The sequence below is a fragment of the Mastomys coucha genome, unplaced genomic scaffold, assembly GCF_008632895.1.
Source record: "Mastomys coucha isolate ucsf_1 unplaced genomic scaffold, UCSF_Mcou_1 pScaffold23, whole genome shotgun sequence".
In the NCBI taxonomy this organism is placed as follows: domain Eukaryota; kingdom Metazoa; phylum Chordata; class Mammalia; order Rodentia; family Muridae; genus Mastomys; species Mastomys coucha.
In genome coordinates this window covers 108,257,134-108,275,448 of record NW_022196906.1, presented here as the reverse complement: position 1 = coordinate 108,275,448, position 18,315 = coordinate 108,257,134, and the positions used below count along the sequence as shown (strand labels likewise).

Below are 18,315 nucleotides of genomic sequence, written 5' to 3'. Positions count from 1 at the left end.
CGGCAGCGGATATGATGAGAGGTGAAGTAAGGGCGAGTGAGAGAGCAGATCCCCAGGCCAGCGCCGTAAGCAATTACAGGTTCAGTGAGAGACCAATCCTGTCCCCAAAAGTAGGGTGGTGTGTGATCAAAGAAGACACTGACCTGGCTTCCACATAACAGGCACATATCCACACACCCATAGAAACACATGCAACACGTGCAGGGATAAAATTAAGGCTCAGGGGCTGGAGAGATGGCTCAGCGGTTAAGAGCACTGACTATGCTTCCGGAGGTCCTGAGTTCAAATCCCAGCAACCACATGGTGGCTCACAACCATCTGTAATGAGATCTGATGCCCCCTTCTGAAGACAGCTACAGTATATTTACATATAATAAATAAATAAATCCTTTTTAAAAATTAAGGCTGAAAGCAGCGCACAGCAGCATGGTGGCTTATGCTGGTTTTAATTTTAGCATGCGAGGGTACTGCTAGGATAACAATAGCATAGCCTGGGCTAGAATAGCCCATCTTTTTTGTTTTTTTTTTAAGATGGTGGTGGCCCTATGTGGTGTGTCACTGTGTTTTTGCCCTTGTCTTGTAGGCCAGCTGCTGATTTTGTGGATGATGATTTCTGATGAGGGTAGTAACTGTTTTCATGAATTTAAGTGTGCTCAGGGGATAACTGGTTTTTGAGAGCCCTCCACCTAAGCAGCTAGGCCACAGCTGCCTGCTCTCATGCATTTGGCAAGTGTGCCTCTGTCTAGTCTCTGCTTTCTTCTCTGCACTCACTTGAGCCTCCTCCCCCTGGGACAGATAGATAACCCCAACAGCTGAGGTTAGCCCAGGGCCGCCTCCTCTCCACCTCCACATGAAACTCTATTCCCTCTTAAAGTTGTACTGGGAACCCCCCAAACTGTGTTTTGCAACACTTTGTGCAAGAGTGTGTGCTTGGCTCCCCTGGCCTTGGATCCCTGGTTGATAGGCTCATCATACCTCTGGTGTCCAGCAAGAGCAGAAAGCTTGTCTCCAGCTGTGCTCCTGGGCCTGGGGCGGCTTCCTCCCTGCCTGCCCTCTTGTTCTGGGGTCAGAGGAATCCTGCTTAGGGAGTTCTGCAGGGTCTGGCCTGCCAGCTCTTATCTGGTCTCCAGAAGTCAGCTGGTCTGCCACTGTCAGCCAGTCCTGCCCAGCACAGGAGGCTGAGTCATCTGGACAGGCTGTGCTGCTGGGGCAGGGTCCTCCAAAGAAAGGCAGGACCTCTGCTGGTTCTTGGCTCTTCAGCACTTACACAGCTGACCTGTCCTGTCATACGAATATTTGGGCAGCGATGCTCTGACATTCCTATAGCTTTGTCCCAGGCAGTGTATCAATCACTACTACCCTCCTCCTTCTCCTCCTCTTCCTCCTCCTCCAACACTCACTCTATAGCCCTAGTTGTCCTATGGACCATGTAGATTAGGCTAGCCTTGAGCTCAGATAACTGCTTGTTTTTGCTTCCAAGTGCTGGGATTCAAAGTGTCCACCGCCACACCTGGCAGATCTAAGAAGGTTGGAAAATGGGAGCTTGGCCTGGGGAGTAGAGTTTGACTCAGGGCACTAAAAACTTCCAGGGTTGGGTGTAGGACAGTCCTAGGCAGATCCTGTGGAGGCCTCAGCACATTCTTGTTTTTTTTTTTTTTTTTTTTTTTTTTTTTTTTTTTTTTTTTTTTTTTTTCTTTTTTTTTTTTTTTTCCTCTCTCTTTTTTGGCTTTTCGAGACAGGGTTTCTCTGTGTAGCCCTGGCTGTCCTGGAACTCACTCTGTAGACCAGGCTGGCCTTGAACTCAGAAATCCGCCTGCCTCTGCGTCCCAAGTGCTGGGATCAAAGGTGTGCGCCACCTCTGCCCATTGTTTTTCGTTTTTCAAGACTCTGTAGACCAGCCTGTACTTGAACTCAGATCGGCCTGCCTGGGCCTTCAGAGTGCTTCAGTTTCTCTTTGATGCCTGGGTGCCCCATTTTGGTCATATGATTGATACACTCGCTCTCTCACTGTACTTTAGACTTAAGGCAAGCACAACGCTACCTAGGACATCAAAATTTGAGAGCCAGTCTAAACTTCATTACATAGCCCAGGCTGTCCCAGAATGGCATGTTTCCGCCATGTTGTCTTCCTGACTGGTAGGCACACCCCACCAGACCAGAAAGGCCATGCTTATAAGAGATTAGAGCAGCACTTCTCAGCCAGTGGGTGGCTGCCTCTTGAAGGTCAAATGACCCTTTCACTTAGAAAACAGATTTACATTACGATTCATAACACCAAAATTATAGTTATGAAGCAGCAACAAAATCAATTTATGACTGGGGTCACTACCGAATGACAAACTGTTAAAATGTCAAAGCTTGGGAAAGGTTGAGAACCGCTGGTGGGTTAGAGGATGGAGCCTGGGTAGGGCCTAGGAAATAAGAAATTACTCTTAGGGGCTGGTGAGATGCCTCAGCGGGTCAGAGCACCGACTGCTCTTCCAAAGGTCCTGAGTTCAGCTCCCAACAACCAGACGGAGGCTCACAACTATCTGTACAGCTACTGTGCGTACTCATATACATAAAATAAATAAATAAATAAATAAATAAATCTTTAAAAAGAAAAAGAAAGAAATTACTTAGTCAGGCCGTGGCTGCTTTCCTCCATTTCCTCCAGCACAGTAGCCTCTTGTAGGACGTAGTTAAGTTAGTTAGACAGCATCTCTAACTCCAGGATTATCGGAACCTTGTGCATACACGTTATTTGTTTATTTGCCTGATTTTGAGACAGGTCCTGGGTAGCTTGGAATTCACTATGGAGACCACGGTGGCCTCAGACTCAGACCTGCCCATCTTTACCTCTATAAAGTGCTGGGATTAAAGGCATGGGCCACCACGCCAGGTGTGCTATGCACACATTTAAATGTTGGTCCTATCTAGCTAGATGATGGTAAGCTTTTGTGACTCAAAATAATCTTGGGGTACTTAAGTGCTTTTTAAAGCAAGATAACCACCTGTTTTATTTGAAAAGTGGAATAAAACCAGAGGCCCGCTGATGTGTCTGTCTATCTCTCTGTGCCCCCACCCCCATACTCCCCTACATCTAACTTCCAAGCAGCTCTTTGCTTGTTGTGTGATTGCACATGTGCATTGGTGCCCCCCCTTAACACACACACACACACACACACACACACAGTGTCTCTGTGTAAGTAACCCTGGCTGTCCTGGAACTCCCACTGTAGACTAAGCTGGTCTTCTAGCTCCGAGATCTGACTGCCTTGCTTCCTGGGTGCTGCTGGGACTAAGGCCTGTGCCACCACCTTGCTCCAAGCAGCTCTCTTAATGACTTATATGTATGAGTGAGTGTTTTGCTTGAAGAAGGCATCAGATTTCCTGGAATTGAAGTTAAGGGTGGTTGTGAAAGCACCCTGTGAGTCCTTAGGACTAAAGCCCCATCCTCTGCCAGAGTAGCAAGCTCTGAGCCTTCTCTCCAGCCCCTCAGGATTGCTCTCTGGAGGCTCCTGGTGACAATTCATTTGAGTCCTGTACATGTTTCAGGGGATGTGATAGATAATGGGTCAGAAAGACGGGGGCCATTTGGAGATTTTGTATAGGAGGCTGTGATTAAAGGAGAGATTCACACTATTAACTAGGAATATGGATTTTTATATATGATTCTCCTTAATAGTAGTTGTTTAAAGTGGGAGCAGAAGCTAAAAGAGAGAATTGTTTTCTTAAACCCAAGGGGGAGGCATCCCCCCATTAAGCTTGCTCGATTTATATACTTTGGGAGTGCTGATGTCAAAGCGATATTTTATATTTTGACTTGTAGTTTTCTTTTAATTACATACAGAATATTCCTCGCTTCTAGCAGAATATTAATGACCATCATAGTTCCTGCCAGAAAATGGAGGTTGCCCTAGAATGTCTTAGGTACACTTAATGACTGGAGTAATTCTCCCAGGCAATGGTGGTGCATGAAATTAATCTCTGCATCAGGGAGACAGAGTAGTTTGAGGCCAACCTGCCTACAGAGCGAATTCCAGGGTGGCCAGGACAACACAGAGAAACTCTGCCTTCAAAAACAACAACAAACAAATGAATTCTGGACACTGTTTGCAACTGGTGCAGTGTAATCAGCTCAGTGGCCTCTTGAAAAACTAGCTTGTGTGGACTGGCTCTTTGGGTTTTAAGTTCAGTTTTGTGAACCAGTTCTTTGAATTTTTGAGCCCTTCTCTGGCTCATCCTTGTGTGTCTCTTGAATTAAGTCATTTCCCTTTGACCGTATGCTGGGCTCCCAGCACACTGCCTTGATCACGTCCCAGAAAATCTCATCCCCCCCACCCTTACCCCTTCTGATAGAAATCCCAAGGACTGGAGGGCTAATGGTTTGGACAGACAGTAATTTATGAGGATACAGAACGGGAAAGCAGATTGTCAGTGTTTTGAAAGTGAACTTCTCCATCTTTCTGGATTTTGTTGCTTTGTTTTTGAGCAAGTCTTTCCAAGCATTCTGAAATGTGGCTGGAAGGCCTGACTTCAAATGCATTTAAATTTAAAGACTTAGATGGCTTGGTATTTAAGCGCACTGGCTGCTCTTTCAGAGGACCCAGGTTTGATTCCCAGTGCCTACAGTGTCTCACAACTGGGTTCTGTGGGCACCACATAGAACATGGTACACGTGCACACATGGAGGTGAAACAAATGATTCTCGTTGAAATACATAGAGACTTGAATTCTTATCCTACCGTGACACTCTTCCCCAAGATTCATCTTTACTATTTAATAAGTAAAAGTTCCTGGCTGGCCTGGAACTTGACGTGTAGACTGGGTTAGCCTGGAGAGCACATGTAGAGATGGCCAGGCAGTGCTTTCTGAGGGCTGGAATTAAAGGTGCGTGCCACTACCACCCAACTAGATTTACTTATGTTTCCTTTGATGTGTGTATTTTCCTGCATGTAAGCATGTGTTTGTGGGCTTGACACAGCTGATGGTAGTTGTCTTGTGATTGAGAACAGAGTTGGGACTCGCTAGGGTCGGTGTCTGGGTGTTTTTTAGGTCTCTGACTCCTGACACATCTTTCTTGTTAGTTTTATGTAGTAGTTCATAAAGAACTTAACCAGCAATTTCAGGGTGCCAAAAAACAGGGCTGGCAGTGCATGCAGACAGAGAATGGGCCACTCGCTGTTCCTGTCCACCTTAGAGCAGCATCCTTTCTTGGTGGGGTCACAAGCATTCTGTTGTCCCCTCACCACTGGTCTGAACCTGCTTATCGGAAGAGAGTGCCTGAACTCTACCTAGCGAAGAGGTAGGAGCAACGGTCCTCTTCTGGACCAGCCACCGTCCTGGACTGGGTTACTTCATCGGGAGCTTCTGCTTTGGACTTTAAACTGATCATAGATTCCCTGGGGGTTGTAGCCTTTTAGATTTGGGGGGCAGGATAATGTCGTGGCCTGGGCTGGAGCATCTGGGGCCCTTCTTGGAAAAAGACACTGAGGCCTGTGTCCTCGTGTCTGACCAGAGGGAGGGTGGGGGTTGGGTCTCTTGGGTCTTACCCAGAGGGGGTTGCAGAGAAATGTGAGGTATTGGGAAAAGTCTTGCTAGGAGGTAAGAATGCAGAGTGATAAGAGAGGAGCCAAGGACTTGGGAGCAGGACGAGGCGTGGCAGCATCTGGCCAGAGATCTCACCCTACCAAAGGCTCTGGAGGTAGGCTATTGATGTCAGGCCTGGTTTACCCAAGAGGAATTTATTCTGGACCTGTTTGTGACATAATGAGGAGCCGCTGGGCTGGCAGGCTTCAACAAAGAGGTTGTCAGTGGCTGTAGCAATAGTTGGATTGCAGGGGCCTGACTGGATGGGTCTGGAGAGGAGTCAGGTTACAGCCTGCCAGGCAGAGGAGCCTACTGGTTTCCACACTGACCTGGGGCCACTTTCTAATTGTGTCCTTGAGCAGACTAACTCATGCATGCCCGCTCTTCATCTATAAAACAGTGGGTAGTGAAGTAGCCATCTCAGAGCCTAGTGACCAGAGCAAGACAGTAATACTTGGGTGGAGAAAGAGACGACTTCCCCCCAGCCCCCCAGCTTCAGTTAGGATCACTCATTATGGGGTCACTCTTGTGGTCTGAAGCTTGGTGTACTGTGTTAAGATCTATAATTACTATTATTATTGTTTTAGATGTACTTCTGTTTTATGCATATGACTTTTTTTTTTTTGCCTGCATGTATATGTGGGTACTACATGCAGATCTAAGGGGGTCTCAAGAGGGCAGTGGATCCTCTGGAATTAGAGTTTTGAAAAGTTGAGAGTCACCATATTAGTGCTGGGAACCAAACCTGGGTCTTCTGTAAGAGCAACAAGGGCTTTTAATGACAGAGCCATCTCTCTGGTCCCTGGGAGAGAAGGGGGGCAATGTGGGAGGGAGAGAGAAGGAGAGAGAGTGCGTGCCTTTTGAAGATAGGGTGACAGATAGCTGTGCAGTTCTGGCTGTCCTTGAACTTAGATAGACTAGGCTGGCTTCAAACTCACCTGCCTCTGCTTCCCGAGTGCTGGGATTAAAGGTGTGAGCCACCCTATCCAGCCTCTTCTGCCTTAAAAGCCGCAAAACAAGACGGTGGCATTCGTCATGGCTCAAGCCTATAATTTTAGCTATTAGAGATGCTAAGACAGGAGGGTGGAGGTCCAGGGCAACAGCAGGGAGAACTTACTGAGACTCAGCCTCAACTCTAAAGTGAAGAAGGGGCTGCCACCGCTGTTCCTTGGCGGCAAATCGACTTAGTACAAGCAGTGCCTTGGGTTGAACCCCACCCCTGCTTCTACAGCTCTCAAGGCTGCAGCACTGGAGGGCTGCAGTGATCGGCTCGCACAGCATGCTCCTGGCCCTGGGTGCAGTTTTTTGTGCAGTGTATAATGTAGATTGTGTGAGGAGCCAGTGTTGGTGGTGTTGGCCTTGAGTCTGCACTGGTTATTGTATTTTACTAAAATAGTTCTGCAGAAAGCAATTCCAAAATGTTGCTCAGACTGCGGGGACCGGGGAGCTATGGCTGGCCCTTGTTATTGGGTATCCTGGCACCTCCTCTGGGTGCTTTGCTGTCTGTCCTAGAGGCTGGGGTAGGGGTACGCCATACCCCGTTTTGATGGAATTAACTCTATGGACTGAGCCAGGAAGAAGTCTTGAGTGCCGCTCGTTCATTCCCAAGGCCTCTTAGGTGGCAGACGAGGCCTGCTGGGAGTGCCCCAGCGTATCGGGACAGCCAAATGGTTTTCCTAGGGTAAACTATTTTAGTCTGGTAGGAACTCAATCCAGAGAGTCTAGTCTGCTGCCCCCTTCCTTCCTTGCTTCTGACGTGGTTGCTGTCAGCCTGTCTGGAAAGACACTCACAAGCCCGCCCCGTTTCATCAGTCTCTTGTGCTGAGATTCCTGAGTTGGGTGCCACTTCCTCTTCCATCCGACCCATGGACCTGACAGATGGCAAGGCCAGCCCACATTTTAAGGGGAGGGAACTGTTAGTGCTTTTGTAGGGAAAGCCTGACGATTCAGTCACCACCTCTACTGGACGGACGCTCTAGTCCCTAACACAGCTTACACTTTTAAACATGCTTCTGGTGGGCTAGTCGTGTGTTTTCTGTCAGGCCTGCCCCCCTCTTCTCTTGGCTTCTGTTGTTTGTAGAGGTCATATGTGCTTTTCAGTTGCCTGACATTCTGAAGATGCCCTGTCAAATTGCTGATAGGTTAAGGGGAACATTGATGGACGTGGAGCTACCAGATGGCTTCTAGGGCTGCAGCTAAGCTATGAACAACAAGCACAAAAAACACCACAGCCATGTTTAAATTCTAGGACACAAACAGTAGATACACAAACACACACAAATGCACACACCTGTTGCCCCAGCTAACGAGGCCTGGGTGAGATGATTACTTGAGTTGGAGGCCCGCCTGGATAGGACAGGAGACCCCCATTGCAAAACAAAGAAGGGAATGGAATCGGGGTTGGACCAGCACCTTGATTCTTAGTGGGAAGTGTTTGAAATGATGAGAGGGAGCCACAAGCACTGCCATGCCTGGGTCTTAGACCTTTTAAAGGGCTCTGTCCCCTGCTTGTGGAGAGATTCCGGGTGGGGAGGTCCCAGCATTTTGTCACTCTCTCCCTTCACTGGTGGTTTGCTGGACTGTGCCCCGGGTAGGACAGGGCACAGTGAGGAAATGTGCCATCAGGAAGACCTAGTCACTGTGGTTCCTCTGTGGAGCCGGGTAGCTGCTAGCCTGCAGAGGAAGTTAGGCTGGGGCAGTGTTGGGGGCCGTCATTTAGCACACCCCTTCCAATGTCAGCTCCTGGGATTCGTCAACATTCTTTCCAACGGATGTATAAATTACTGAGGCTAGGGAAGGCTGGCCAGAAGGTCTTGTTGTGGTACCTTCTTCCCCAGACAAGGTCTCCTGTAGCCCAGGCTGGCCCTGATTCTGCCTGTTAAAAACTCTGATCCTCCTGCCTCCGCTTTCTGAATGTTGGGATTGTAGGCGTGCCCCCACATCTAGTTTACACGATACTGGGGATCAGTTAAACTTAGCTAGGGCTTTGTGTGTGCAAGGCAATAGAGCTACATCTCTGGCCCTGCACTCCCACCCACGCCCTTCCTGACACCCCTTCAGGCTAGGGCCTTACAAGCTGGAGGACACAACTACTCTTTAACTAGAGTTTTGCTCTCAGCCTCACAATTCTGCTAGCCCAGGCTGGCCTTGACTTCCTCCCCATGCAGTTGAACTTCTGGACCTCCTGTTTACCCTTCTCAAGTGCTGGGATTCCGGATGTGTACCACCAAGTTTAGTGCATTGCTCGGGTTTGAACCCAGGGCTTCCTTGTAGCCAAATGCTGTCGGGACCTTGTCTTTGAGGTGTGTTCTTCTTGAGATGGGGTTGTGCTTCAGCCATCCTGGTGTCACCCTGGGACACACTATGAATTTACAGAGTGGAGAGGCCACAGAGTCCTCTGCTTCCTGAAACAGTCCTCTTCACAATTTAAACACAGTCTGTAAACACTTGGGCTAAAAGGAATATTTAGCTCCTAAGACGGCAGGTGGATGTGACCCTTGAACCAGGAACCCTGGGGCTCTCAGGGGAGGCCAGGGTTCCTCCCTTTTACCCCGGAATCCCGATTGATCCACTCACCCTGGGCAGACACTGAGTGATGCAGGAACACAGCCACCAGGACATAGAAAGAGACTGTTAGCAAAGAAGAGAGACAGGTCTGTTACTTTTGACAGTATCTGTTATTTTGACAGTATGGTTTTCTGAATATTTATGAAACCTTGTATTACTAGCTAAATATTTTTGTTTGTTTGTATGTATGCATGCATGCATGCATGCGTGTATGCAGTGGGGGTTTGTGCAGATGTCCTGGGAACTTGGAGCATCCAATGAGCTCCTAACTGAATTCTGTAAGAGCATACTGTTCTTAACCAATGAGCTGCTTCACTGGCTTCTCCAAATCAAACAGACAAACCATCTTTGTACACACACACACACACACACACACACACACACACATACACATACACACACACACACATGTGCGCGCACAGGACGTCTGTGTCTGTGTCTGTGTCCGTGTGTTTAGTAACTCAGTAGGTTATTTCCCAGGCCCTGTTGGTATCTGAGTTTTTTGGTTTGTTGTTATTGTTTTTTCTTCTCCTCTTGGCCAGTTTGTTTTTTTCCCTGGCTTTCAAAACCATCCATCGCCATGGTCCCCGCCAAGCAGGCAGCAGTCTGAGGCAGGAAGCTTGGGTTGGCTCCTTAAGGGACTAAAAGGATCTCAGGTCTGCAGTCCTGGTAGGTGTGAAGGGTGGGTCTCACTTCCAGGCCATCTACTGAGTCCGACACATCCTAAAGTCAAGTCCCTAAGATTCCACTTCTTGCTAGAACACAGCCAAGTAAGATGTACCCTGTTCGTACAGCCTCAGAGGTAGCAGGAACTGCAACTCTCAAATATCCACTGTTAGGGGCGTCTGGTTTGCAAATCTATAATTCACATGAGCAGTGATCTCCGTGTTTGGACAGATCTCTCTTATTTCCGGCTGGAAGCTGCATAAACCGCTCATTAGAACACCAGAGGTCAGATGCGCGCTGCGCCGGGCAGCTGGGTCACTAATGATTTCATAGACTTTGTGTGACCCCTGGCCAGGGGTGCTGTAAATCGGACTGGGGAGTCCTTTTATTTTAATTTCCCTCCCCAACCTCCAGGGAGTTGGTCCTTTCTTGCCTCCTGTGAGATGGAACTTAAGGTGATAGAGTTCGTGTGAGAGCACACGAGAAGTAGTAACAGCTAATGGGAGACTGTGGGAAGAGCAGATTGTGCGGGGCCACCAGAGCTAACTCATTTAGGGACTCCTTTATTGGGAAGAGTTCCACAGGGGGGTCTGGTTTTGAACATTGTTGGATTGGGGCATGAGTGGACAGTTGGAGGTTTTTTTGGGGTTGCTTTGTTACTGGGTTTTTTTTTTGGATTGATTAATTTTTATGTGAGTGAGTATTTTGCTTACATGCACATTTTCCACAGCATGTGCACGCCTGGTGCCTGCTGAGGTCAGAAGAGGGCATTGGGTCCCCTGGAGCTTGGATGCTCTAGTGACGCCCCCCCTTCCCCCCTTAGTGCCAAGGCAGGTGGGTTGGGCTTGCTCTCCATCCTCTGGGTCCCAGCTCTTCTCTCCATCAAGGGGAATGATTATTAGATTCATCTCTGTAGTTGACTCAATCAGTAGCTCATTTCCTCCTGTGGCTTTACGTGGCTCCTATTCAGAGGATTTTTAGTTGTGGTTTTGATTTTCATGAGACAAGGTCTTACAATGTAACTGGCTCGTTGGGAATCCAGTATGGAGATCGGGCTGGAGCCTCAGCCTGCCTCTTGTCTTTCAACTGCTGGAACTAAAGATGGCCGTGCTTGAACAGTCTTTCTTTTTTTTAAAGATTTATTTATTTTATGTATGACAGATGGTTGTGAGCCTTCATGTGGTTGTTGGGAATTGAATTTTTAAGACCTCTGCTTGCTCCAGCCCAAAGATTTTTTTATTTATTATTATACTCTGTAGTTGTCAGATCTCATTACGGGTGGTTGTGAGCCACCATGTGGTTGCTGGAATTTGAATTCAGGACCTTAGGAAGAGCAGTCAGTTGCTCTTACCTGCTGAGCCATCTCCCTAGCCCCAGTCTTTATTTTCGAGACAAAGTTTCCTGTACCCTGGGTGGCACGTAACTTGGCCAGGTAGCTATGAGGATAACCATGAACCGCTGATGATCATCTTTCCTCCACTGATGCTGGGTTACAAGTGCATACCACTGCAGTAGCTGTATGTTTGTGTGTTGCTGGAGATGGACCCAGGCTTTTTTCATGAATGCATGCCAGGCCAGGCCTACACCCTCAGCCATGTTTTTATATTTAAGTTTCGTGTGTATCTGTGTAGGGGGTAGCATTGTTGGGTATTGGGAAGAGCTGGATTGGATCTTAACCACTGCACTGTCTCTCTACATTCTGCGGCGTCTTAAACCGGGTACTGGTTACACTCGCTGTGATTTGCTCGTACGGCCATACCCTGCGACTACTTAGCAGTGATGGAGTGTCCCAGAACATGGGGGATATTTGCCAGCAGCCTCAGCATCTGGGAGACTGAGACAGGAGGATGTAAGTTTCAGGCCAACCTGAAACTTGTGAGGCTTTTCAACCACAGAAACAAGCTAAATATTTCTGATCCCAGTCGGGGCTGCAGGCCAGCAGGAGGGAGCTTGTCTAGCATATAGGAGGCCTGCCCTGGATTCCATTCTTAGCGCTACACCACAACATTGCAATGCACATAGAATACAGGATGCTTTGTGGTGGTGTCAGGAGTCAAGCAGCAGGTGGGAGGTTTTTCTAATATATATATTTTTTTAATTGTTTGAAAAATTGGCTTCAGCCAGAAGTGACACATGCTTTTAATCTCCCAGCATTTGGGAGTCAGAGGTAGGCGGATCTCTTGAGTTTATGAGGCCAGCCTGGTCTACAGAGTGAGTTCTAGAACAGCCAGGGCTACACAGAGAAACCCTGTCTTGGAAAAAAAAAAAAAAAGGGAAAAGAGCAGTTGGCTTCAGTGCATAGCCAGTGTGCTGTGGGTCGGGACAGCCAGGAGCCCATGCTTCAGTGACCTCTGCCAGGTGTTGGGGTCTGGGCAGCCAGGAGTCCATGCTTCAGTGACCTCTGTCAGGTGCTGGGGTCTGGGCAGCCAGGAGCCATGCCAGGTGCTGGGTGCAGAGCGGATTCTGTTCTGCCAGGTGCTGGGGATCGGGACAGCCAGGAGCCCATGCTTCAGTGACCTCTGGATGGGGAGGTTCCGGAGAGAGCACTGTACTTAATGACAGCAGTGGAGGATGCTGGGAGTGCTCTGGGCTGGCAAGAGAGGTAGAGCCATTGGATTCAGAATTCAGGGTTCCCATGGGCTCCATGAAAGGCCAGCCTGGGCTACAGAGTGAGTCCAGGACTGCTAGGACGATCCAGAGAAACCCTGTCTCGAAAAACCAAAAAGAAAGGAAGAAAGAAAGAAAACGACAGACAACCCTGGCTCAGTTGTAGTTGTTCAGGCCACTCTCTGGCTTCTCTTCCAGATAAACTGACGCCCTTCCCTGGCTTCTGGGGGCGCTTCATGCAAAACACCCATATACATAAGATCAAAATAATAATAAAAACCCATGCCACCGTATGGTACATTAGTGGTGCTGAGCAGTTGCAGCTTTTTAAAAATTTGTTTGTTTATTTACTTATTTATTTTGAGACAGTCTTTAGCCTTGGAACTTGCTATGTAGACCAGGCTAGCCCCAAACTCCCACCTTCCTGCCTCTGTCTTCCAAGGCTAGGACTAAAGAAAGGCATGTGCTGCCTCACCCGATAGCCTTATAGCCATCTTTTTTGTTCATGCCTTTAATCCCAGCACTTGGGAGGCAGAGGCAAGCGGATTTCTGAGTTCGGGGGCAGCCTGATCTACAGAGTGAGCTCCCGGACAGCCAGGGCTACACAGAGAAACCTTGTCTCGAAACAAAACAAAAACAAAAAAATTGTGAATTGCCCTTCTCTTTCTGCCAAAGTATAGATAGTGTGATGGTCTTTTTCCGGCCTCCCTCCCGTGTGGGGTCCCAGGCCTGGGCTCCTACTGAGGGCTTGCTTACTTTCTGGTTTTTAGTCCTAGCTTTCCCTTTATGTTGTCTTTTTTTACATTTTTTTTCCCTGCACGCACTTTTGTTTGTTGTGTGTGCACCCAGGGAAAGGTTGGAAGACAACCTTGCTGGAGCTAGTGGCTCTCTGAGTTACTCGTTGCCAGGCGTGGGAGCAAGCACCCTCACCCACTGAGCCACAGAGCCAGGCCGGCCACACAGCTTGGTTCTGATATTCTTTAGCTGATGTTTTTCTTGGCTCCTGAGCTTGGTTTATGATTTTTGAAGCAAGTCTCTGGTGCGTGTTCAGCCCACAGAGCACATGGATTGGGCTCCTGTGCTGCCTCAACCTTTTGGAGGGGAGCTGGCCAATGGCCAGTGTGTGCTCGAGCCTTCCTTTGTGAGATACCAAGTATCTTGGGTCATTGAAGGAGGTAACAGACTTAAAAAGTTTTAAATAAATAAAAGGACAAACAGTGGTTGATAATGTACTTCAGTTGAGATGTTTAGACAAACTTGAGGCCACGTGGTGATCATGTCTTGTGCTGAGCCTGCCCCCCCATTTTAATAATCCTCGATGATGTGGGTCACTGGGCTTAGAACCATTGCCCGCCCCCCCAACCCCCGCTCCCCAATGTCCTCTGATGATGTTTGTGTGTCCCAGCCTGAGCTGGATGGAAGACTGAAAAAAATCACAAACACACACACACATACACACACACACACGCTTTGTCTTGTTCGCCAACAAAGCATTTTATTTCAGGAGGTACATAGGCCTGCCTGCCTACCTACCTTGTGTTGTTATTTATTTTTTTCTTTAGTCTTCCCCACCCACCCCCCTTCCCTGTTCCTTTCCTGCTGGGCCCACATTCCTTGGTCTTTGTCTCTGCTTGGTATTTTAGAAATTTTGGGAGAGGAAGGCTGGGAGGGGTGGGACGTTCTAGAAGCTGGGGGCAGGGAAGGGGGTGGTCACTTGGAGGGTCAGAGGTCAGGCTAGCTCCATTTAGCTAGAGCAGCCAGATTGTCGCCGGGCTCCAGGGGGCGTGTCCATGCATCTGCCAGGGTAGCCCCAAACAGGCGGCACGTAGGCCCTGGAATTTCTGCCACCAGCAGACTCCACCTCTTCCCTTTCTGCTCCCCTGTAGTGGCTGCCACTTTGGGGGGCATGGGGGACAGGCTCCTATGTAGCATACTGTGTTCCATTTTACTTTCTTAACAAGGGTTCCCCCACCCCCATGTATTTCTAAATTACACGTGTTTAATTGAGAGGTAGGTTGTGTGGAGAGCTTACTTGGTGGAGTTTGTTCTGCCCACGTGTGGGTTCCGGGATCAGACACCAGTGGCTAGGCTTGGCAGGCAGCGCCTCGATTCCCCAGGTCCTCTCCTGAGCCCCCAGTCTCAACCTTCCCAGGTCATCATCCAACTGTGGAGTGACTTTCATTGTCCTTCTTCATTCACTGAATATATGGAGTTCTAAAATCCTGCCTCCCCAGTCTTAGAAATGGCAGGTAGACTAACTGTGAGACAGTCCAAAAATATAACTCCAATCCATAATTAGAAGGCTTAGCTCAACTGTTCTTATCTTACGGTTTTGCCACCCTAAAGCTGCATTGTCTTCAAGTTTTGACGTAATGTATTTTAAAATTGTAGTTTATTAGTTATGAGCAAGCTGAGGCTGTTCTATGTATCTGTAGATTTTATTACCAAGTGGCCACTGGGTGCCACTTCCCCTCCTTGGGCCAGCTTGTCTGCATTCACAATGCATCTGGACTTGGCTCCCATCCGTTGTGACCTGAGTCCGGGCCAGGTTTCACGTCGGACTCCCTTTGACTCATTTTAGAAGCATTTGGGCTGTCCTGACACCACCGCCTGCTCTGGCCAGGATTTCTTTCCCATATTTGTAGAGTCCTTGAGGCTTACTCTAAGGCCCCAGCGGAATCTCCTGGCATCATGGAAGCTCTGTTGCAGGGTGGGCCAGGCCTAAAGGTCTAGGAGTTTCCTAACACTTGGACACTTGGACAGTTTCAGCTTGGAGCCGGGTTTCTTATCTCAGCCCAGAATTACCTGAATGAAAGCCTTTTGCTTCCTATTGTCTAGTCCCCAGATCGGCGGTTCCTGAGATTGTCAAGGCTAGAAAGGGTCTCCTGAGGTAGCTAGTCAGACCCCACTTGTGTTTCCCAGTTTAGAGGGAAGTTCAAGCCAGACAGAGGAAGTCACTGGACAGGTGGTCCTGGCTCAGGAACCTGAGGTGTGTGTGCTAGCTAACCTCTGGCCCTGGAGAGAGTCAATTGCTTTCACTTACATTTGGAGAAAGCAAGGGTGTCTTTGAGTCCACCTAGCCAACACTGCTTAGAAAGGGGAAGGCCTTAGCCGGGTCTATTTCAATGTAAAAGGCACCTTCTGGTGGGAGGTTTTCACACATCCCTTTGGAGTGTGGTGGGGGTGGGGGTTGGTCCTTTCTTTCCTTGTGGGGAGGAGGAGGGGGCTGAGGGAGGGAATGTGGCAGGATTGCCTAGCCCAGTAGAATTGCTCTTGCCCCACATGGAAACTTGGTAGGGATTGCTCCAGGTTAATTCAGCTCAGTGTCTTTCTTGTTGTTGTGTTATTTGGAATTCTCTCAGGAATTTTTAGATATAGCAGATGAGTCTGAAAGGATCGATTTGTTTAAAAAGCGATTGCTGCCGAAGGCTTTAGTCTACAGTGCTGGTTAAAAAGGGATTAAAATTGGTTACTTGATCACATCTCCTTGTGCAGACCCTACAAAAGATCTGATCTGTTTCTCTGTGAGGTAAAAAAGCGTATCCTAAATCAGCCATTTCTGGACGCAGAATAAGTTACCACTTATAGGCCCTAGCGGGATAGCACATCTCACCCCGCAGAGCACTCGTGGGGGTGGAAATTGGCACGGGAAACAGCATTCCCCTTACTGTGGCTCTTTCCAACTCCACTCTGGGGTCTCCACCTAAATTACCTTCTCTTAGCCCTTCCTCCATCCTTCAAAGCTGTCTCCCATCTTTTCCTGGCTACTGGGTCCAAGACTCTTGAAGTGCCTTGTTGTGGGTGGGGTAGCCAGCCTGCCAAGTGCTAGGCTTGGAGCACCTCTGCTGTGTGGTCCTGAGCACCCGTGCCACCTCCTGTCTTCACGGGGAGATTTAAGTGTGTGGCTGCGTGTGGCAAAGAATCCAGCTTACACATTGATTCCTTGTGTCGCGTGTCAGCTTTCCCCCGCCCCCAGCTGCTCTTGAAATCAATCCAACAGACAGTTCCTGAGGGAGGAGAGTGGCTGGTTTCCATGCCGAGCCCCTCTCTCCTGAGAGCCTCTTGCCTGTCAGCAGGTGAGGGGTGTCCAGCCCTTCTCTTCCCCCAGCTCATGGTGGGCTCTTAGGGAAGCTGTTCACTTGGGCAGGCTGACCTTGCTGTTAGCATTTGGCATCAAGCTTCCTCCTGTAGCTTGCTGGAGTGCCCAGGAGACAGACTGACCTCTTGGCCTTGCTTCACACACAGAGTGACCACAGACAACCTAACTCTTTCATCCAGACTGGAGAATCATAGAACTTTCTAGATCTGTAGACACAAGAACGCCTCCCTGTGTAAGCCCCCTAGACTGCCTATATGACCCCTGACTTTGTGGTATCTGGGCTGTGATCTGACTCAGGCTGACTCAGACACGTGGGGAAGGCCGGTGGGCATCGACTGTGACGGTTTTGTCTTTCTTGATGTGGAAGGGTACTTATTGTCTGGAGGAGAACTCTGGGACCTAGGATTTAGCGGTAGGGCTGTGCTGCTATCACTCTGTTGTTCACACCTGTCTCTCTGGTCCACAGGTACTGCATCTATACTGTGACACCTGCTCTGTCCCCATCTGCAGAGAGTGCACACTGGGCCGCCACGGTGGCCACAGCTTCGCCTACCTCCAGGATGCCCTGCAGGACTCACGGGCACTTACCATCCAGCTGCTGGCTGATGCCCAGCAGGGCCGGCAGGCTATCCAGGTCAGTTACCTATCTTGTTGATTCAAACCTTTCTGGCCCCTTCTAAAGAACATGTGGAAGGTAGGTAGGCAGGTGTACTGCTTGGGGTTGTAGACTAGAAACCAGAAGGGGTTGACACCTGGGCGCCTGAGGTCTCTGGAGGACTCCTAGCAGTGTCCAGAGGATGTCAAGTACATGTTCTGAGTTCTGGGTTACCTTTGCTGGTGTTTAAGCTTCCCCCTTCAAGTTATTGAGCAGTGTTTTTTTTTTGTTTTGTTTTGTTTTTTTTTGAGACAGCAGAGAGCATGGGTACTTGATGGTCCTTTTTGTGAGCCACCTTGTGGTTGCTGGGAATTGAACTCAGGACCTCTGGAAGAGCAGTCAGTGCTCTTCACGGCTGAGCCATCTCTCCAGCCTGCACTTGAAGTTCTTTGGGTGTTTAGGTATTTGGTATGCAGATTGGCTAATTGAAGGCAGAGACCTGAACACAGGGCATTTAATGTTCGCTGTCTTGGAACTGTCCCTGGGTCATAAAGTCCTTGTGATTTGAGTGTTTGTCTGTTTGTCCTTTATGGTTGGGTAGGGACACGCATGATAGTTTGAGAACTGGCGAATTTCTCCTACAGTGTTTCTTTTGTTGTTGTTGTTGTTGCTGTTGTTGTTTGTTTTTTGAGACAGGTTTTCTCTGTGTAGCCCTGGCTGTCCTGGAACTCACTCTGTAGACCAGGCTGGCCTCAAACTCAGAAATCGGCCTGCTTCCGCCTCCCAAGTGCTGGGATTAAAGGTGTGCACCACCACTGCTCAGTTGGCTCTCCTACATTGTTAAGCAATGGCGTATTATGTACAGTTGATTGCTGTTAAGCCTTCCTACCTGTTATTCTACCTGACAAGCATTTAGGAAATTATGACATGGTTTTTTTCCCCCGTGAAGTACAAGATAAGTTTGAAAGACAAACCTGTAGGAAACTTGTTGTTTACATTTTGAAATATTCAGGTAAAAAATTTTTTTAAGCCGCTTTTTTTGGGGGGTGGAGGAGCTACAGAATTAAACACTTAAAACAGTTTTATTACTTAGTCAGGCGGTGGTGGCGCACACCTTTAATCCCAGCACTTGGGAGGCGGAAGCAGGCGGATTTCTGAGTTCGAAGCTAGCCTGGTCTACAGAGTGAGTTCCAGGACAGCCAGGGCTACA

General features: G+C 48.7%; 1 protein-coding gene across 1 annotated transcript in view; it reads left to right on the top strand.

The window, feature by feature from the left end:
* Trim71 (tripartite motif containing 71) overlaps positions 1-18,315 on the top strand; it is a 55,016-nt gene that overhangs the window by 20,624 nt on the left and 16,077 nt on the right. The window contains exon 2 of the mRNA XM_031345111.1: positions 16,977-17,144. Coding sequence (XP_031200971.1) covers positions 16,977-17,144 — 168 coding nt within the window. The remainder of the gene's footprint in view (positions 1-16,976; positions 17,145-18,315) is intronic.